Source organism: Salvelinus alpinus, chromosome 4 (assembly GCF_045679555.1).
Source record: "Salvelinus alpinus chromosome 4, SLU_Salpinus.1, whole genome shotgun sequence".
Classification (NCBI taxonomy): Eukaryota; Metazoa; Chordata; class Actinopteri; order Salmoniformes; family Salmonidae; genus Salvelinus; species Salvelinus alpinus.
The window spans coordinates 28,438,957-28,461,487 of record NC_092089.1 but is presented as its reverse complement, the minus strand read 5'-3'; the positions used below and the strand labels follow the sequence as shown (position 1 = coordinate 28,461,487).

The 22,531-nt window shown below is 43.0% G+C and overlaps 1 protein-coding gene across 3 annotated transcripts; it reads right to left on the bottom strand.

Annotated features, from left to right (window-relative positions):
• Window positions 1-281: 281 nt before the first annotated feature.
• On the bottom strand, window positions 282-21,429 carry LOC139573221 (phosphatidylinositol 4-phosphate 5-kinase type-1 alpha-like). Of its 3 annotated transcripts, XM_071396442.1 has the most exons (18): window positions 21,323-21,383; window positions 14,635-14,673; window positions 10,347-10,381; window positions 9,813-9,896; window positions 9,468-9,598; window positions 8,890-9,007; window positions 8,622-8,774; window positions 6,498-6,797; window positions 6,164-6,399; window positions 5,969-6,052; window positions 5,468-5,516; window positions 5,251-5,335; window positions 4,992-5,162; window positions 4,709-4,841; window positions 4,542-4,607; window positions 4,358-4,451; window positions 4,207-4,258; window positions 282-4,127 (listed from the first exon to the last, which is right to left on the bottom strand). In XM_071396442.1, the coding sequence occupies exons 1-17, from the start codon at window positions 21,366-21,368 to the stop codon at window positions 4,256-4,258; spliced, it is 1,827 nt and encodes a 608-aa protein (XP_071252543.1). In that variant the 5' UTR covers window positions 21,369-21,383; the 3' UTR covers window positions 282-4,127; window positions 4,207-4,255. The 3 variants fall into 3 exon arrangements, with proteins under 3 accessions (XP_071252543.1, XP_071252542.1, XP_071252544.1); XM_071396441.1 differs by having other exon boundaries at window positions 282-4,258; XM_071396443.1 differs by lacking the exon at window positions 14,635-14,673 and having other exon boundaries at window positions 282-4,258; window positions 21,323-21,429.
• Between the last annotated feature and the right edge of the window lie 1,102 nt (window positions 21,430-22,531).

Genomic DNA, 22,531 nt, shown 5'->3' with positions numbered 1-22,531 from the left:
GGGCCATGGTTGGAAATAACATTAACCAGGAATACATTATGAGCTTTTTACAAAGAGGGTGGGTTAAGGATAAAAAGTAGTGAACGCTTAAGGCCCTGCTTAAGGCCTTCTTTGCCTCTCCTGCAAACAAAAACCTAAAAGTCAATATACTGTAAAATGCCATGTCAAGGACAAGACTCCCCCACTCAAAAATAAAGTGATGTGAGTTTGTGGATCTACTGTAGAGCTACCCTTCCAATCCCTAAACAGTTGTATCATGTTCAGGAATAAGGACAAGAACCAACATTTAGAAAATAAGTTTATTCTAAAATCAGAGAGCCAATATGAAAAACATCACATCACTGAAAGATGGTAGAAGGAACAGGCAGCATGAGAAGGCATTTTCGTGACTACTATATACATATACACATTTTATACAGGCAGAGTAAAAATAGAGTAATTGAAGCATAGACGGTAACCAGCAAGATTGGCTCGGAGGCTGTGTGAAACATTCAACGTAGAAAAGCATGGGACATCCGTGCCCCAGAACAATGGAGAATATATCACTATCAAAATCAAACATGAAATATAAAAAGTTAAATTGTCAACTAGTCCCCTCCCATATGCAATACACTACTTAAGTCTCTGACATTTCCTATCAGAAGAATACATTATTATACGTACAATCATCTACAGTACATGTACAACTTATGAATCATTTCAGGCTACAAGGTCATAATACAAATACAATAAATACAGTTCTTGAAACTTTAAGATGGCAGACTTGTTCATATTGCATTAGTTCATATGTTCTGTAGTGTCTGTGTTGCAAGTGTACCGCCCTTTGAGCACCAAAGGGTGAGGTGTCTGTTGTGGTCAAGTCAAGTCACCAGACACTGCAACACGTTTAATCCAGCATCTACACAGAAGCACACAGGCTTTAAAACATTGTTCTGACTGTCAGATGTTAGTTTGTAAAGTTAAGCATACGCTAAAAGTCATGATCAGTGTTCATGGAGTCAAATCCAGACCCTGTTGTCACACTAAGGCCCTAGTTATATAATAAGACACAATACCATCTATTGAAAATGTGATTCAAAACTTGGGAACATGGGGCTTGGAGTGTTTTCTTTGGTGGCCAACTGTTCTCAAACAAAATGCACAAGACTGAACTGAGCTCTTTGAAATGATGGGGAAGCTGAGCAGGGTTATCAGGGTCAAAACATTCAAAAGACCACAACTTTTAATTGAGGGCCATGTTTGGAAATAAATTAACCAGGAATACCATATGAGCTTTTTACAAAGAGGGTGGGTTCGCCAGGAAAAGTAGAGACGCAAGAACTTGAAATGAATCAAACCATGCAGTAAGTTAGTGTAAATAACTCATTTGGAACCAATACCACCCTCTCTTGTGCCCTTCCTTCCTGTGTGCTTTAAAATATGTATAGTTATCATGCAGAACAGCTCCTCTCAAACGGTGAGCGCTGCAACTCTGTTTGAAGGGTCATTAAACTCAGATCTGTTAGGAAAACATCAAGTTCATCAAAACTCAAGTTCTGAAGTATAGGTCTCCTCCATGTAGTTTCCATATGCAGTGAGTTCATCCATGTTCAAGTCCATACCATTTTGATTGCTTTTCCAATTTGTCATGACAGTTGATCAGAAAGAGCTCCACTTCCAGCCTCTAGTTTCTTCAGGGCATGGCTGTGTTCTTGTACTCCCCCATTCCCTTTAAACATTCCCTATTGTCTCACGGTGCATCGATGAACATGAATCATTTCCACCACAGGCTGATATCCCCAGTTTGTCAGTCTGTCCATCTCTTCCCCTCTGCTTTGGACCACATGTGCACTCCCATCTACTTAGAAATGTGTCCTCACAATCAGGCCATGGTGCCCCTTTAAATCACACTGTGTTGGTGTGAAATACAAGATCTAGCATAACCACTAGGCAGTGATATGTATCCCTGTGTCTGAAATATCCTACTACAGGATAAATAGTATGAGCGGCCACCCAGCGCTTGTGTTAGTATTCTACACAATGACTGAGCAAATGGGAAAAAAATAACAAACCTATGTTTATAGAAACGTTAATGTACAAGAGGTGTACTACAGAGACGTAAACAAAGTCATTCACACAATGTGGTGAGTCTCAAACTCAGTGGGGTGAAGCAGCCATTTCTGTAGCCAGCAGAAATCCCTCGTTGCTTATTAATGAAAGTCAGGTCATTGTACATAAAAGTATCAAAGTGCTTGAATGACAGTGGTAGAATTACCATTGCTTGAAGAACACATATAATCTTTGTGTACAAAACAGTCTAAATGGTTGGGTGTGAATGAATGTGATGAAACTGAACTGCCATACGAAGACCGAAAAAGGCATGTGTAGAGTGTGCGTTAAACGCTCGCTCAAAATTTTGATTGGCTCATTCCTTTCAACCCTCCCGGTTGATTGGTCAATTTTCTTTCAAAGATACTTTTGATTGGTAGTGAGAATATAAAAACAGACTCAAACAAGAGTTTGAACGTATGTGTAACGGGACATTAAAATATGAGACACACAGCTCAGCAAGACTAGCACCAGACAGACACAAAGGCACAGATATAAAAAGGAAGACTGTAAGTGACAGGCAGCTAGCGTTAGTGTGGTCAGGTCACTGTCCTGTCCTCTTACTGCTCCTCTTAGTCTCTTCTCTGGTGATCCTCCATTCGAAGGATCATCAACTAGATTCAGCCGTGGGGGGATTTTTTTTCTTGAACGGATGGTCAGGGGGCCGGAACATAATTACAAATAATTAGACTGCAAATTGACCGCAAGAAAGCCCAAACAGATAATATTTGACAAACAATTTCAAACCTGGCTTACAAATCACATCTCTATTTTGCATAGGAATACTTTAGAACAGATTTCTTCAATTGAAATCATTTGGAGCTGATTTGCTGGTGTTTACCTTTAATGTCCACCAATAAAAGAAATGCATCTGCAGGCCGCCAGTTGGGGAACCCCGCTCTATTCTAAGGGCATGGAGGTGGCGCACATTACTATGTTCTTGCTCTGGTCTCTCACTCCTAGATCAATATAGCACATGTGGTCTCATCAGAGAGGAAGATTCCAGGATAACCATGGAGACAGAGCCTTCCCATCAGCCGGTAACACGGTGTATAGCAGTATACCATTTCACTCAAGACATTACCACGAGCCCGTCCTCCCCAATTAAGGTGTCACCAACCCCCTGTGGTGTATAGCCTACCCATACTGCCCTACCAAGAAAAAAGGCAGTAACTGCTCATTTGGTCAAAAATGAGTTAGTATGTATTTAATGTAGCAAAAATGACTTAATCACGTGGGCAAGTATCCTGCCTCGTATTGTGTTTGAGAAAATGGGGGTCATATTAGCAGTAACTCCACTAGGTAACTGTGAAACTAAGGTAAATAGAAGGCATTTTTCTCAGTTCCACGCTATGAGCAGTTACTGCCTTTTTCTTGGTAGGGCAGTATAGCTCTGGCCTGTACATTCCTGCACCCAAATCCAGTCAGTCAGCTACTGTATACATCCATAATCTAAAAGAATAGAAGGTCTGTGTGATGAAGTCATATGTTCTGTCCACAGCAGTAAAAGTGTGGTCATAATAAAAAAAACACTACATATAGAGATGATTCTCCTGTGTCCCTCCCATCTCCGGGCTGTGTGGAGGGAGGAAGGGGTGGAGAGATGTAGAATGATAACATATGAGATATTATGCTCAGAGTCACTGAAAACTAAACCCACTTAGACTGTCCACAAGAAGGAATGCACAAAGTAACAGAACAGAGAGTGATATAGAGCACGGTGTTCCTCCTCCACACTGTTGATGCAGGGGTGTCTAAGCCCACATCCCTCTCCCCTTCAGGCTTTGTGATAGGTGGGACAGTGTAAGTGGGTTCAGTGACACAGAGACTCCTGTAACTTAGTTGGAGAAGGGTTTCTAGCAGCATACCTGTGTGTGTCTGGCTGACCAAGCCTTTAGACAGCCACCACCTCCTCACACATAGATACACACCTCTCTCCCTCTTTGTTCCTCTCTCTGGCACCCAGTCACACTCTCCCTCTTCACTTCCCAACCTCCCCCATCCTGTTCAGTCAGCCTGAAGTATGTTCCAAACCTCCCCTGCAGAAAAGGAGGGCTGGATCAAAAGAGTGAGGATGGAGATGCAAGACTTCTCTCCCCCTCTCACTCTTCCACCCACCTCCTTGGTTCCAGAATCACCTTTTCCTCAGATGACTCCAGATCAGTTGTTACTGTGGGGGACACACAGGGAGGGAGGCCAGTGAGCCATGGGAAACACCACAGTGAAGATCTTAAGAAGAGGAGGAGGAAAAGGATTGGGCCAGACTTACAAAGCAGATGTTAGTCTCTGGGACGATGTCGGATAGTGAGATGGCATCTTCATTACCTGACTGATCACCTGACGCTTCCACTTCTGCACCAATACTGAGAGACAGAGAGAGAAGACTGATAAGGGTGTGGGTGTGTTCATGTAAGTGGGAATACATGAGTCAGTGCTGTAATTCATTTGTGTACCTGTGGGAGACACCGTGGTCTTGGTCTGTGCTTGTTACTGCTCTATGCACCTCAACCCCTACTGACCTAGAGAGAGAGAGAGAGAGAGAGAGGGCGAGAGACACATGAGAACTGGATGACTTGAAGAGGACTGACTTTGGAGGAGAGGGGATGGAGGGATGTGTTACTGTAGCGGAGGAGAGGAGGAGGTGAGTCCTGTGCTTCCTAATGAGGACGTGGAAAAGTTGGCCTCTGCATCCCCTGACCCTCCCGCCAGGGGAGGGGTCCTTGGCACCAGGTCTGGCCTGCCCGACTGCATGCCTGAACAGAAAGAGGGAGTAAAGAGGGGAACTAATGGCAAAATTCCAAGTCCACCCCTAATCCCTTGTCCATAGGCACTTCTTGTAGCTCTGGTCCACCTTGACCTCTGATCAAACATACAATCAATGTTTGTGTTAACTGTTCACTCACCGCTGTCTCCCTCTGCGTCAGCCCTGTTGAAGTGGGATTGGTAGACGAGTCGGGAGTCCACTACAGACTGTCCAGCAGCGTGGGAGAGGGGGGTGGGGCCTCCCAGGGTAGGAGCTCTCCTCAGACCCCCCGGACCCCCACCACGAGACTTCTTGGATGGGGAGAGCTTCACTGAGGGGTGGGGAAAACAAAATAACGACAGCACGTTATATCATAAAAGTAAATATTGAAACAGAAGACACACACACAGCAGTCTTACATGGGATCTTCTTGAACACTGTGTTACACATGAATTGTTGGAAGCGCTCAGCGTAGAAGCCTGGTCTGTGCACCGACACTGTATCCTACAGAGGAAAAGAAATAAACCAGTTATAACCTGACATAGGCCTGACATAAGCAGTGGCAGATCTGACACATGCATCTGTGGCTTCTTTCATAATGTACTACAGGTAATGTGTGTGTGTGTAGTATCTTACCCCATCATAGACTAGGGCCTTCCACGAGTGTTCCAACTTCTTGATAAACCTGAAAAACAGTCTTAGTGAACGTAGCTCAGTAGGTAAAGCATGGCGCCAGGATAGTGGGTTCGACTCCCGGGACCATCCATACGTAAAATATAAGCACGCATGACTAAGTCGCTTTGGATAAAAGCATCTGCTAAATGGTATATACAGTGAGGTCCAAAAGTATTGGGACAGTGACACATTTTTTGTTGTTTTGGCTCTGTACCCCAGCACTTTTTGGATTTAAAATGATACAATGACTATGATGTTAAAGTGCAGACTGTCAAGCTTTGATTTGAGTGTATTTTCATCCATACCAGGTCAGTGTATCATTTCAAATCCAAAATGCTGGAGTAAAACAAAAAATGTGTCACTTTCCCAATACTTTGAGTACTGTGTCATTATATTACTATGTGAAATGGTATGTAGTCTGTACACAAGAACGCACACACACAAAGAAACACAAGCACCTACCTGTAGGACTGCAGAATGTCGATGATGCCGATAAAGACCAGCAACCTCTCTCCTTTAGAGTTCTTGGCTGGGATCCCGCCCATACTGAAATGACATCATACGCCACACCAACCAATCACCATCAACAAATCCAGATTTACATGACAGTTTGCACTTTTCCCATGGTAATATTGTGTGATGTATTGATTGACTCACTGGTCCTCAGACTCCAGGGCTCCCTTCCCGCGGGCCTCTCCCTGTATAGACTCCATGGCTGTGCAGTATAGACTTTTCTGGGCCTGGGGTCGGCGCTGGTCTGGGGTCACTGCCCCCTCTGACCCCCCACTGTCCCCCATCTGCCCCCCACCTCTCTCCCTCTCTCTATTAGCCTGCTCCAGGTTATGGATCCCCACCAGTAGACTGTAGTCCATGATTTTAAAACTCTGCAGGAGCTGGAGCACACACACAAACACATAAGAGTTACTATACAGTAGACCCAAACAGCACACACAGAACACACACACACACACCCTCTCTCCCTCCCTCTCACCAGGCAGTCTCTCTGGATGGTCTTGCTAAGGGCGTTGTAGTTGTCCGTCTCCAGCAGCAGTCCATCAGGCAGGTCCTGGATGAAGTCCAGGTCTTTAAAGGTGGGAAAAGTCTTGTCCCTCTCCTTGGCTGAGGCCCGTCTCTTATAGGTGGAACCCTTCATGTCGTACTTATGGTGCATGTGGACCACGCGGGGCAGCAGGTTGTTCATCACCACCAGGCGGATGTTCTTCCCTCCCGCCTGGATGCAGTACAGACCGTAGAACTTAGGGAGCAGGGTCCGTTTGTTCTGATTCAGGTTCTATAGAGGGGGAAGGGATGGGTAGAAAGGAGAGGAGGAGAGTGAAAAAGACAAGAGGACACCACAGACAGCTAGGTATTATATAAACACTAAAACACACAGGCCACCGAATAATCTCCCCCCTCCTCCTTCAGTATCTCTCCATGAAGTCTCCCCTCCCTCCTCCTTCAATACAGTTGTTCAATACAGCTGTTGTTTACATACACTTAGGTTGGAGTCATTAAAACTTGTTTTTCAACCACTCCACAAATTTCTTGTTAACAAACTAGTTCTGGCAAGTCGGTTAAGACATCTACTTTGTGCATGACAAGTAATTTTTCCAACAATTGTTTACAGACAGATTATTTCACTTATAATTCACTGTATCACAATTACAGTGGGTCAGAAGTTTACATACACTAAGTTGACTGTGTCTTTAAACAGCTTGGAAAATTCCAGAAAATTATGTCATGGCTTTAGAAGCTTCTGATAGGCTAATTGACATAATTTTTGTCAATTGGAGGTGTACCTGTGGATGTATTAAGGCCTACCTTCAAACTCAGTGCCTCTTTGCTTGACATCATGGGAAAATCAAAAGAAATCAGCCAAGACCTCAGAAAAAAAATTCTGGTTCATCCTTGGGAGCAATTTCCAAACGCCTGAAGGTACCACGTTAATCTGTACAAACAATAGTACGCGAGTTTAAACACCATGGGACCACGCAGCCGTCATACCGCTCAGGAAGGAGATGCGTTCTGTCTCCTAGAGATGAACGTACTTTGGTGCGAAAAGTGCAAATCAATCCCAGAACAACAGCAAAGGACCTTGTGAAGATGCTGGAGGAAACAGGTAAAAAAGTATCTATAGCAACAATAAAACGAGTCCTATATCGACATAACCTGAAAGGCCGCTCAGCAAGGGAGAAGCCACTGCTCCAAACCCCCCATAAAAAGCCAGACTACAGTTTGCAACTGCACATGGGAACAAAGATTGTACTTTTTGGAGAAATGTCCTCTGGTCTGATAAAACAGAAATAGAACTGTTTGGCCATAATGACCATCATTATGTTTGGAGGAAAAAGGGGGAGGCTTGCAAACCGAGAACACCATCCCAACTGTGAAGCACGGGGGTGGCAGCATCATGTTGTGGGGATGCATTGCTGCAGGAGGGACTGGTGCACTTCACAAAATAGATGTCATCATGAGGCAGGAAAATTCTGTGGATATATTGAAGCAACATCTCAAGACATCAGTCAGGAATTTAAAGCTTTGTCGCAAATGGGTCTTCCAAATGGACAATGACCCCAAGCATACTTCCAAAGTTGTGGCAAAATGGCTTAAGGACAACAAAGTCAAGGTATTGGAGTGGCCATCACAAAGCCCTGACCTCAATCCTATAGAAAATTTGTGGGCAGAACTGAAAAAGTGTGTGCGAGCAAGGAGGCCTACAAACCTGGCTCAGTTACACCAGCTCTGTCAGGAGAAATGGGCGAAGATTGTGGGAAGCTTGTGGAAGGCTACCCGAAACGTTTGACCCAAGTTAAACAATTTAAAGGCAATGCTACCAAATAGTAATTGAGTGTATGTAAACTTCTGACCCACTGGGAATGTGATGAAAGAAATAAAAGCTGAAATAAATCACTACTATTATTCTGACATTTCACATTCTTAAAATAAAAAAGTGGTGATCCTAACTGACCTAAGACAGGGAATTTTTACTAGGATTAAATGTCGGGAATTGTGAAAAACTGAGTTTAAATGTATTTGGCTAAGGTGTATGTAAACTTCCGACTTCAACTGTATCTGTCCATGAAGTCTCCCCCCCTCCTCCTTCAATATATCTCACCATGAAGTATCCTGGCAGTAGCTTCTGGAGAAACTCAGCCTCTTTGTGCTGCACCGTCTTGATAATGAACTCATCATCACTGGACACGTAGAAGAGAGAGCCACTGGCCCCGGAGTTAGACAGCTCTATCAGGCCATCGTTACACAGAGAGTACTGTAGGAGAGGAGTTAGTTAGCATCCTGACTACACAACTACAACCAGACAAAACCAATCAACCATAGAGAACTACAACCAAATTCAATTAAGTTAATTTTTGTAGTCTACTGACCAGGTAGTCGTCTGGCCGGATGCCAAAGAGTTCTCTGAAGTAGCGGAAGGCGATGGGGGCGTAGGTCTTAAACCTGAAATCACTGTAGTGGTGGGCAGGGGTCAGGTTACTGCCTTCACTGAGACAGAGAGAAGGGTGTTAATGAGTGCTGAATACAGGAAGACTTCTCTCAAGCATAAATGCAAGATGGGCACAGACCAGTGGTGTAGCGCAGTTCAGGAAAAAAATTGTTTTCTAGCTAATCTCATGCTGTTTTACACATCTGTAATTATTTGCATATGCTATTTTACAGATTTTGCCACGAAGCTGAGAGAACATGTTTCAGTTTTCCTAGCTAATCTCATGCTGTTTTACACATTTTGCCATGAGGCTGAGAGAACGTCTTTCAGTTTTAAAGCCAATTTCCTGTAATTATAAACATTTCCTTCATGGTTTACGACATGTTCATATAGTATCTGGGGGGCCCGACCTATATTTTGGGGGGAGTCGGGGGGCCCCCATACCTCATGCGGGTGTTCCGGGGTTGTGTGCTACGCCAGTGACACAGACACACAAAGAGAAACACACACACGTCTAACCTGGGGAAGAAGATGCTCTCGACCACCACAAAGTCCTGCATGAGAACATCCCTCTCAGCCTTCTGACTCAGGCTGCCCACAGTGTGAGTGATGCCCAGCTGAATTGCTCCTTTCAGGGCTGACGACGTGGTCTGGAGGGGGAAGTGGAAGAGAGAAATGGAGGCTTGTCAAGAGAGATTGATAAATTCATTGTGTCTGAGGAATTCTCATGTTATAATCTATGACTCTCAAATGCTTGTGTACATTACATTCTGCGAGTCATCATTGGGTGTGGACGAGGAAAGGTTTCAGGCTACGGGTAATTTTAGCACACATGTGGTGTGTGTGTGTTGACCCCATGCTGACCTTCTTATAGGTGGTCTCTCCAGTGTTCGTCTCAACTCCTCTGTGTCCAATGGTCTTCTTCATACTCTGACTGGATCCAGGCATCTGAGACAGAGAGACAGGATGAAAGAGAGAGAGAGGGGAGAGGATAGAAAGATGGAAGAGAGCATGGGAAAAATAAAAGGTATTAAGAAACTAAGAAATGCACTATAGAGTTGTATGTTTGACTCCATTAAAACAAGTTTCCACGTCATCCTGTTCTCTCCATTGTTTGGTTTTATGACACACAGCTTAAAGGTAAACATCTGCCATTGACACACAGAAACCATCAAAACCAGTTCCCCCTCCCTTTCCACATATCCTGTGTCCTCTCCCTAGACAGAGAGGTGATATACAACACATCTTCACCAGGGTCTATAAATGTTGTGTAAATACACACACTGTTCCCTAAACCTAAAGGTAGTGGAAAACACAGTTTCATCAACAGTGCTCCAGCATCATCAGCAGAGTGCTGTAATTAGTGGTTTTGTGAGTCAGGGATGGTGTCTGTCTTACCTCTGGAGATGCCATTTTCCGAGACGCACTGGACCCTTGAGAGGAGAGAGAAAAAAGGAAAACATATCAGAGAGTATAGTGATGGGCCTATTTTTGTTAGGCTCCTCCATGTTCCATGTGCAACTCAGTCCTCTTAGAATCTAATAGTTACCGACAGAACCTAGCTAATATCACAGAGCTGGAGTCATGCTAGCCAACTGTAGTGATGAACTTGTCATATAGTATAGTAGTTTATGGAGGAAGGAACACGCATTAAAGTGTCTGATCGGGTTGTGCGATGTCTGGAATGACACATCGTCCCATCCACACGTCGTTGATATACATTGCGCACGGAGGGGTCAATTGGCAGGAAGAACGCAATATTAAAAGACACTTGGTTATACCAGAACTGTGATTTGGTGCATGTCGTCATTGTTCTTATTCAAATTGTTACAAAAGTTCATTAAATCATTTTTCAAAACAAGGCTTACTTATGTTTACCTTGTTCTTGGCTACAGAAGGACTGGAAGGTCTATTATTCTCTTGTCCATAAAAATACTCAGATGTCAATTATATTAGTAGACCTTTTAAAAACAAATATTACAGCCGTATCAAGTGTATTGTTATTTCATCTGGAAAAGCACATTTGTGACATTCTTTCTTCCATTAGGCTACTTTCCGTCAGTTTCAAAAAGTGGATTTCACTTAGTAACTATAGTGTAGCCTGACGATGCTAAATCAGAAAAAAACTATGGCTGACTTTTAGTGGGGGGGAAAGCACGTCTTCGCCTGTTTGGCAGTTTTTTGCTCAATTTCAGGCCATATGATACAGGTGAGCCAGCAGATCTTACCCAAGGCACTTATCAGGGCAAAGGATGGACAAACTACAAACCTCCGTCATCCTGCTGAGTTCGATACTCCGGGGGTGAACATGCTGGTGTTCCTTGTTATAAATAATCATTTGTTTTATCTGATTGTATATTTAGGATTTTTAGCCTAAGGATAATAGGCCTATTCGTTTTAAGCCTAAACCAATGTTCATTCAAGTGTTATAAAGAATGTTAAAGGCTAAATAATACTTTATTTAATCTCATTGATGTTGACTATTATATAAATGCACAATTTGTAAGCTATTCAAAAGAAAGTTGTTTGTGAGACAATTCCGACAGACTCATCATTCATTTATTTTGGTTCCCGCTTATTGAAAGTGCTGCGGTAGGAGCTTATACCCGATTGTCCGTTGCACAATTCAAGGACATTAACAAACACTTCGACAATATTATAAATATTAGTTTAACTTGTCAAAGTAACGTTTACTGCAATTTATTGACAGTAGCCTGTGTGTAGGCCTATATTATTGTCTGTTTGGTTTGCAAAGAGGGATTTAACGACACTATTTATTGTTCATCCTACATTGGAGGGGATATGAAATAAAAAACACGTTAGGCGCGGTCTGACATTTTGCTCTGCTTTGGTGCTCTCCGCTCTTTCTACATTGTTCTCTTGTATTATGTTAATAATCTAACCACCACATGTATTGAAAATGTAGGCTACGGCAATTAGGGTGTAGGCCATTTGGCATGCCGCCCTGCTGTGTGCTCACTGCACTGTTGTGAGCTAAGACTCCAGCGGTGTAGTAAAATTCAAATATGTTAAACTATCGTTTGACATCGAGATGTCATCATCAACGATGCAATCGTACAATCGGCCAACCCTAGTGTCTGACCGAATTGCTTCATTGCAGTCTTTCCACTCCATGCACAAAACCTAATAAACTTCAGCGTAATTTTGACTTGAGAAGAAATTTGTCACAGTAAGTGCTTGACAACCACTCTTAGTTAATTACAAAAACAGCCATCAACCGTGTAATTTTCCACAGATGCCGAGCCATGGTTAGACCTACACAGCCACAGGAATGGCCTAGGCTAACTGCTGCTCCAATTCACATTCTGCTCTAGATTTACCCCACTTTTCCCTCTAATGCTGCTTCCATGTCAGCCTGCCCTGGATGCTGTTGTGGTTGGGCCTTTGCCTCAAGCCTAAAACAATCCAGGGGAACCCTGTACTTCAGTCACTGCTCAGGATGCATTGCATTTGTATGACGTTTTTCACTAAATTCTAAAACACCAAATGTTGTAGCTTGTAGTTACTACCCTTACCGACTGCCTATCTGTTACTTAGTGCCTCTCCATCTCCAGACAGTATACCGTAGTATTACAGCATTCCCTCTCAGACCGTCTACCGCAGAGCAGATACTGTGAGAGAGCATAGAGCAGCGGAAGGGCAACAAGTTAACTGTCCACTCGCTGCATAACACCACACACACACAAAAATACAGAGCGATGAGTGGACATAGCCTGGTATTAGGTTTAATGGGGAACACCGGGTACATTGAAATATCAGGATGGTGGGAGGAACGAGAACCCTTGGCATCGACACAGGGACATACGCCAGTCTCTGCAAAACATAACCCCAGTCTGATACTGTGTCTAGACCCCTGGGTCCTCTACCACAGGTCTCTGGCAGACATAACCCCAGTCTGATACTGTGTCTAGACCACTGGGTCCTCTACCACAGGTCTCTGGCAGACATAACCCCAGTCTGATACTGTGTCTAGACCACTGGGTCCTCTACCACAGGTCTCTGGCAGACATAACCCCAGTCTGATACTGTGTCTAGACCCCTGGGTCCTCTACCACAGGTCTCTGGCAGACATAACCCCAGTCTGATACTGTGTCTAGACCCCTGGGTCCTCTACCACAGGTCTCTGGCAGACATAACCCCAGTCTGATACTGTGTCTAGACCCCTCGGTCCTCTACCACAGGTCTCTGGCAGACATAACCCCAGTCTGATACTGTGTCTAGACGACTGGGTCCTCTACCACAGGTCTCTGGCAGACATAACCCCAGTCTGATACTGTGTCTAGACGACTGGGTCCTCTACCACAGGTCTCTGGCAGACATAACTCCAGTCTGATACTGTGTCTAGACCCCTGGATCCTCTACCACAGGTCTCTGGCAGACATAACCCCAGTCTGATACTGTGTCTAGACCCCTGGGTCCTCTACCACAGGTCTCTGGCAGACATAACCCCAGTCTGATACTGTGTCTAGACCCCTGGGTCCTCTACCACAGGTCTCTGGCAGACATAACCCCAGTCTGATACTGTGTCTAGACGACTGGGTCCTCTACCACAGGTCTCTGGCAGACATAACTCCAGTCTGATACTGTGTCTAGACCCCTGGATCCTCTACCACAGGTCTCTGGCAGACATAACTCCAGTCTGATACTGTGTCTAGACCACTGGATCCTCTACAACAGGCAATGACTAAACTTTTTCCATCACCCAAACTAAGCTTGGGACTTTCCCTGTGACTCACCGAGTTGCCATCTTCCTTTTTGGTAGGGATGTTCTCATTACCAATCCTCTCTAAGAATAAATTTGACCCTGCAGACCTCAGGCCCAGCCCCAACTTTATCCAGCCCAAGAGATAACATCCCATAGCCTATTGTAAAACATTGCCAATTTGTGCGACAAACATGCCAATATAGAGAAACACAACAAACACGTGTGTGAAAAATCTAGAAGCAAAATATGTCTGGTATTATCTCAATGTTTTCACATCGTTATGACAATGCTTGAAATATGTGCTCCTCACAAAAGGATTCGCCATTTAAAATGGTGTGCGTGTGTGAGATTCGCCTTCTCACCCACTCCATGAGAACTTCAGGCCTGTAACCAATAGCAACTGCTATTTCTGAGTTTCAACATAGTGATATTACAACCAGTTGGCAAAAAAATTGTCTGCTGTTATTGTAATAGTGTGGGCAGGTCAGAGTTATGTTGAGGACGATGAGGAGAGAGGAGGGAGACCTACTGAAAATATATCATGGAAAGGTGGGGTACTGATAGCGAAACAGGAAACAGCCTAACGGCTATTTGTCTGTGATATTAGGCTAGGCCTATTCAAATTGTGAGATGGATTTCATCCATCAATTAAACCAATCCACATTGCTTGAGCAAACACCACAAGGATTAGTTCATTCAGGAGTAGAGAGGCACTTTGTCTTGCTAAACCATGTTGTAGCGATTTCACTGCAAAATGCATTGCACACAATAGAAAGCAAACATGCACAATAGAAAACAACAGTTAACAGCCTATATTTGGTCCACTCCTCCTTTGCTTGCTCTCAGCTTGCTCAAATGCCACAAGGCCCTGTAATGCCTGTAAGAGGCACTCACAGGAACGAAGCACACGCTCAGCCGCTCCCTCACACACAAACACACACTGCAACCCCATGCAGGTACCTCTCTGCAAGGCTCTCCTCCAGAACAGAGTCCTAATGTCTATGGAAGAAGATTCAGAACAACCACAACCAGTTACACATGAACAAGGCATGCATGCAACCGAATTAGGCTTCAATCACATTGCTCACCTCTAAATTAGCCTAAATGGACCACATGCTACAGAGATCTAGAAACAAGCAGTGCTCAATTTAAGAAAAGCTGGTTTTTACAATAGGATTTCAATAACATCCTAGTTCGACATTGTATCCAAACATTTCCACAGTTACAATGAGGGTGCGTGCATACTAAACATATCTCCCAGTGCCAGTGCAGTTCAAAACACATGTTGGCTGTTTGCCTGCTAGCAGCCTGTACTGTAGCCTGCATGTAGAGCAATAATATGGGACACTCCCCTATTTTTGTCTGACAGAGTAGAGTAAATGTGCTGGTTATTGGCCTAATTTATGAACTTATACAGTACCAGTCAAAAGTACTCATTCCAGGGTTTTTATTTTTTACTTTTTTCCACATTGTAGAATAATAGTGAAGACATCAAAACTATGATATAACACATATGGAATCATGTAGTAACCAAAAAAGCTAAACAAATCTAAATATTTCATATATTTGAGATTCTTCAAAGTAGCCACCTTTGCCTTGATGACAGCTTTGGCACTATTGGCATTCTTTCAACCAGCTTCATGAGGTAGTCACCTGGAATGCAATTCAATTAACAGGTGTGCCTTGTTAAAAGTTAATTTGTGGAATTTCTTTCCTTCTTAATGCATTTGAGCCAAATCAGTTTCTTCAAGTGCAGTCACAAAAACCATCAAGCACTATGATGAAACTGGCTCACATGAGGACCACCACAGGAAAGGAAGACCCAGAGTTACCTCTGCTGCAGAGGATTTTTATTTTACCTTTGTTTAACTAGGCAAGTCAGTTAAGAACAAATTCTTATTTACAATGATGGCCTAAGAACAGTGGGTTCAGGGGCAGGACGACAGATGTTTACTTGTCAGCTCGGGGATTCGATCTAGCAACCTTCCAGTTACTGGCCCAGCGCTCTAACCACTAGGCTACCTGCTGCCCCCAACATAAGTTCAAGTTCAGGATAAGTTCATTAGAGTTACCAGCCCCAGAAATTGCAGCTCAAATAAATGCTTCACAGAGTTCAAGTAACAGACATCTCAACATCAACTGTTCAGCGGAGAATTCAGCGTGAATCAGGCCTTCATGGTCGAATTGCTGCAAAGAAACCACTACTAAAAAGGACACCAATAAGAAGAAGAGACTTGCTTGAGCCAAGAAAAACAACAAATGGACATTAGACCGGTAGAAATCTGTCCTTTGGTCTGATGAGTTGGTCTGATGAGTCCAAATGTGAAATGTTTGGTTCCAACCGCCATGTCTTTGTGAGACGCAGAGTAGGTGAATGGATGATCTCTGCATATGTGGTTCCCACCGTGAAGCATGGGAGAAGTGTGATGGTGCTTTGCTGGTGACACTGTCAGTGATTTATTTAGAATAAAAGGCACACCTAACCAGAATGGCTACCACAGTATTCTGCAGCGATACGCCATCACATCTGGTTTGGCTTAGTGGGACGATAATTTGTTTTTCAACAGAACAATGACCCAAAACACACCTCCAGGCTGTGTAAGGGCTATTTGACCAAGGAGAGTGATGGAGTGCTGCATCAGATGACCTGGCCTCCAAATCAGCTGACCTCAACCCAATTGAGATGGTTTGGGATGAGTTGGACCATAGAGTGAAGGAAAAGCAGCCAACAAGTGCTCAGCATATGTGGGAACTCCTTCAAAAAACATTCCTCATGAAGCTGGTTGAGAGAATGCCAAGAGTGTGCAAAGCTGTCATCAATGCAAATTGTGGCTACTTTGAAGAACCTCAAATATAAAATATATTTTGGTAACTACATGATTCCATATGTGTTATTTCATAGTTTTGATGTCTTCACTTATTATACAATGTTGAAAATAGTAAAAATAAAGAAAAACCCTGCAATGAATATGTGTCCAAACTTTTGACTGGTACTGTATATAGTGAGAACACCCTGTATCATTTGTATGTGTGTGTTCATTGGCCTAGTTCGCAGTCCTGTAGTCAGACTTAGATCCCCATAAAGCAATCAGGCTTGTTAATGTGGGACCAAAACAGACCTGTCTATTCTCATGACCTGACTCAAACTGGCTAGCTACCACAGTACCAAGGAAAGATCAACTGTAACAAACACCGTAGTCAAGCTGATAAGAGCCTGTACGATAACAGGCTTAGAAAGGTGGAGAAGACTCTCCTGTCCTGACCCAGCGTCACTGTTCACATCATCACATCATAAATCCACTATAATTGAGAATTTCAAAAAGCATTTCTCTACGGCTGGCCATGCTTTCCACCTGGCTACCCCTACCCCGGTCAACTGCCCGGCACAGCAACCCGCCAAAGCCCCCACCATTTCTCCTTCACCCAAATCCAGATAGCTGATGTTCTGAAAGAGCTGCAAAATCTGGACCCCTACAAATCAGTCGGGCTAGACAATCTGGACCCTCTCTTTCTAAAATGATCTGCCGGAATTGTTGCAACCCCTATTACTAGCCTGTTCAACCTCTCGTATCTTCTGAGATTCCCAAAGATTGGAAAGCTGCCGCGGTCATCCCCCTCTTCACAGGGGGTGACAATCTAGACCCAAACTGCTACAGACCTATATCTATCCTACCCTGTCTTTCTAAGGTCTTCGAAAGCCAAGTTAACAAACAGATTACCGACTAGAGGTCGACCGATTATGATTTTTCAATGCCGATACCGATTATTGGAGGACCAAAAAAAGCTGATACCGATTAATCGGCCGATTTTTAAAATGTATTTGTAATAATGACAATTACAACAATACTGAATGAACACTTATTTTAACTTAATATAATACATCAATAAAATCTATTTAGCCTCAAATAAATAACGAAACATGTTCAATTTGGTTTAAATAATGCAAAAACAAAGTGTTGGAGAAGAAAGTAAAAGTGCAATATGTGCCATGTAAAAAAGCTAACGTTTAAGTTCCTTGCTCAGAACATGAGAACATATGACAGCTGGTGGTTCCTTTTAACATGAGTCTTCAATATTCCCAGGTAAGAAGTTTTAGGTTGTAGTTATTATAGGAATTCTAGCACTATTTCTCTCTATACCATTTGTATTTCATATACCTTTGACTATTGGATGTTCTTATAGGCACTTTAGTATTGCCAGTGTAACAGTATAGCTTCCGTCCCTCTCCTCGCCGCTACCTGGGCTCGAACCAGGAACACATCGACAACAGCCATCCTCGAAGCAGCGTTACCCATGCAGAGCAAGGGGAATAACTACTCCAAGTCTCAGAGCGAGTGACGTTTGAAACGCTATTAGTGCGCACCCCGCTAACAAGCTAGCCATTTCACATCGGTTACACCAGCCTATTCTCGGGAGTTGATAGGCTTGAAGTCATAAACAGCGCAATGCTTGAAGCATTGCGAAGAGCTACTGGCAAAACGCACGAAAGTGCTGTTTGAATGAATGCGTACGAGCCTGCTGCTGCCTACCATTTACTCAGTCAGACTGCTCTATAAAATCATAGACTTAATTATAACATAATAACACACAGAAATACGAGCCATAGGTCATTAATATGGTCGAATCCGGAAACTATCATCTTGAAAACAAAACGTTTATTCTTTTAGTGAAATACGGAACCGTTCCGTATTTTATCTAACGGGTGGCATCCATAAGTCTAAATATTCCTGTTATATTGCACAACCTTCAATGTTATGTCATAATTACGTAAAATTCTGGCAAATTAGTTTGCAATGAGCCAGGCAGCCCAAACTGTTGCATATACCCTGACTCTGTGTGCAATGAATGCAAGAGAAGTGACACAATTTCACCTGGTTAATATTGCCTGCTAAACTGGATTTCCTTTAGCTAAATATGCAGGTTTAAAAATATAAACTTCTGTGTATTGATTTTAAGAAAGGCATTGATGTTTATGGTTAGGTACACGTTGGAGCAACGACAGTCCTTTTTCGCGAATGTGCACTGCATCGATTATATGCAACGCAAGACACGCTAGATAAACTAGTAATATCATCAACCATGTGTAGATATAACTAGTGATTATGATTGATTGATTGTTTTTTATAAGATACGTTTAATGGTAGCTAGTAACTTACCTTGGCTTCTTACTGCATTCGCGTAACAGGCGTGCTCCTCGTGAGGCAGGTGGTTAGAGCGTTGGACTAGTTAACCGTAAGGTTGCAAGATTGAATCCCTGAGCTGACAAGGTAAAAATCTGTCGTTCTGCCCCTGAACAAGGCAGTTAACAAACCGTTCCTAGGCCGTCATTGAAATTAAGAATGTGTTCTTAACTGACTTGCCTAGTTAAATAAAGTTGTAAAAAAAAAAAAATCAGCAAAATCGGCATCCAAAATTACCGATTTCCGATTGTTATGAAAACTTGAAATCGGCCCTAATTAAAATCGGCCATCCCGATTAAATCGGTCGACCTCTATTACCGACCATTTCGAATCCCACCGTACCTTCTCCGCTATGCAACCTGGTTTCAGAGCTGGTCATGGGTGCACCTCAGCCAAGCTCAAGGTCCTAAACGACATCATAACCGCCATCGATAAGAGACATTACTGTGCAGCCGTATTCATCAACCTGGCCAAGGCTTTCGACTCTGTCAATCACCACATTCTTATTGGCAGACTCGACAGCCTTGGTTTCTCAAATGATTGCCTCGCCTGGTTTACCAACTACTTCTCTGATAGAGTTCAGTGTGTCAAATCGGAGGGCCTGTTGTCTGGACCTCTGGCAGTCTCTATGGGGGTGCCACAGGGTTCAATCCTTGGGCCGACTCTCTTCTCTGTATACATCAATGATGTTGCTCTTGCTATATTGTAATTACTTCGCCACCATGGCCTATTTATTGCCTTAACTCCCTTATCTTACCTCATTTGCACTCACTGTATCTAGAGTTTTTGTTTTCTTTGTTCTAGTGTATGTTTTGTTTATTACATGTGTAACTCTGTGTTGTTGTATGTGTCGAATTGCTATGCTTTATCTTGGCCAGGTCGCAGTTGCAAATGAGAACTTGTTCTCAACTAGCCTACCTGGTTAAATAAAGGTGAAATAAAAAATATAAAAAAATAACCTCTGATATGAACTGATTCTGAACAAGTGAATAATGTGACCACAACCAAAAACCAAATCAGTCAGGACTAGACCTGGGGAAATAAACCAAAAATTACCAACACTGATCACTTATCGCAGGCATTTTGCTGATATCGTTCATTTCGATCCATAGCCTATACTAGAAAAATGTGAAGTTTGAAATGAAATAAGTTGCCTAATTTGGGCGATTGTTAATGGGACAATTGATAACTACAACCATCAAACCAGTAGTAGTATAAAGGATGTTTTTTTTTTTTAACTGTGGCGAACATTAATGTTATAAACGTATCGTTCTCGCAACAATTCAGGCAATTTAACTCGATATGTACTTATCGCCCAGCTCTAGTCAGGACTCCCCGTGATTCCTCTTCCTCTCTGTGACTTCCAGTGAAGTTCTCTGTAAATGTGCTGGAATGATGACAGAGCAGGAGGCTCTTCTTCAACCACATAGGCCTATATTAATCAGACTATTGCTTATTATCAAGTAGCCGGTGTGGCAGGTAGCCTAGTGGTTAGAGCGTTGGGCCAGTAACCCGAAAGGGTGCTAGATCGAATCCCTCGAGCTGACAAGGTAAAACTCGGTCGTTCTGCCCCTGAACAAGGCAGTTAACCCACTGTTCCTAGGCCGTCATTGTAAATAAGAATTTGTTCTTATCTGACTTTCCTAGTTAAATTTAAAAAAAATATCTCCCGTGGAAGCGAAATCTGTATCCATTCCACCCTAAACTAACGTTACTTAGCCTAATTGATTAGTGACTGCCTGTTTTTGTCATGAGTCCAAAAGCTGCAGAACAACATTACTGTGTCAACAACATAGACATGACCACCACATTCTATCCAAGAAAACAATTGTGTTGGCATTACAAGTAAATATTCAACACACACCTAGTTAGCTAGCCAACATTGCTGGCTGGCCTCAGTTTGTTGGGTTGGCTAGTTAGCTGGCGAGTTAGCCAGCTAACATCAATTAACAGGTGTTTTGTCCTACTACGACATGCGGCAAATATTACAAAATATCAACAAAGGACCACTGGTTTCGAGCATGGCAAATAGTTAACAGAAGCAGTAAATTAGCCAACTACTGTAGTTAACATTGCTGGAGTTGGAGAATTTGCCCCATTCAGGGTGAGCTAACATTAACTAGCTACATCTGATTGAAAATAATCACATTATCGGGTGTGCGGCTATCCCATCCCAAGCCCTTACTACAAACACCATAAAGTACATGACCCAATTTCAAGCGTGTAACGTTAGATGCCTAGCTAGCTATAACGCAATCCATCCGATCCGATTGTTGACGTTAGCAAACTGGCTAACAGCAACTGTGATAACGTTAGCTAGCTCAGACAGAAGGAGAAATTGAGTCAGTTGAATTCAGACAAAATGACCATATTCAGCTACAGGCTGTGCTGAATCTGTAGCTACGTTAATTAGATTGCATTTTCGTGCAAACTACTTCACGGAGACCTAAATTAGTTATTATAGATACCTGTCGGAGCAGTCAATCCCGAATCAACTGGAACGGCGGTAGCCATTTTGGATATGCCGGTATCGGAACAGATATAACAAATCTTTGGTATGGAGCCTGAATTAGAATGTCATCCACTAGCTAGTAGATGGCCTGCGGCAAAGTCAAAATTGGCCATATCGATAAATATATGAAAACCAAAATGTGCAATTTGGTCTTAATTTGGGGTAATGGTTAGACATACGGTTAGCAGTGTGGTTCTGGTTAGATTTAAAATAAAAATGTAAGAAGATAAATTGTAGAAATAGGCTGGTTTATGACTTTGTGTATCTCCCTTAGACCGGTTCGTACATAAAACATTCTAATTCATGCTGCAAAGGCATCGATTTAATGGCGAGGAGGCGGGGGGGACAGAGATAATATGCATACTTTCTTTATGAAACACCATTTTCCACCACCATAATAGAGTTGCTAATGCTAGTTCATGATGTTGCGCTCTTCTTCGATGACGTTTAACGGCGGTTGGCATCCAATACACTTGCATTACCGCCACCTACTAGACTGGAGTACAACTCCCTTATACTTTGCTTGAAAAAATAAATAAACAAATATCCTACCATCTAACACTACAAAAAATGAATAAAAATTAACACCACCCTACTCCACTATTTAAATCTATTTGGTCCTACCTCAGGCCAACAACCTTAACACATCCTGTAATTCTTCTGATGTCAAGCCCGCACACCCAAATACCTCTCTGCAGCTGCCACCACAACCTCAATTTTCTGCGACTTAGGTTCCATCCCTGCAGTACAGTTGATAACCATTGCTATAAATGCCCAAAATCCAATCTTCCTGAAACGTATATCACTTGTTGGCATATCCTCTGCCCTGGTACATATCTACAACTCACACCACTCCTCTCAAGATCCCTCCCCTTGACCCACCTTACTCTACTTTCTTCACTGCCTCAGCATATGGCAACTTCTGCACTACTCTAACCCTGGAAACCTCAACCTGCCTCTCTTGCACTGGACATTTTTGAGCCCCATCGGCACCCCTACAACTAACACATACCACTACATTCCCCAATGCTCCACATTCCTTTGTCTCATGCCCTTCTGCACACTTCTCACAACTAGGAACCTCCCTCCAACACAACTGCTGCCACATGCCCAAAAGCTTGACACCTGTAACAACGTAATGTATTTGGCACAAAATTTTGTACAG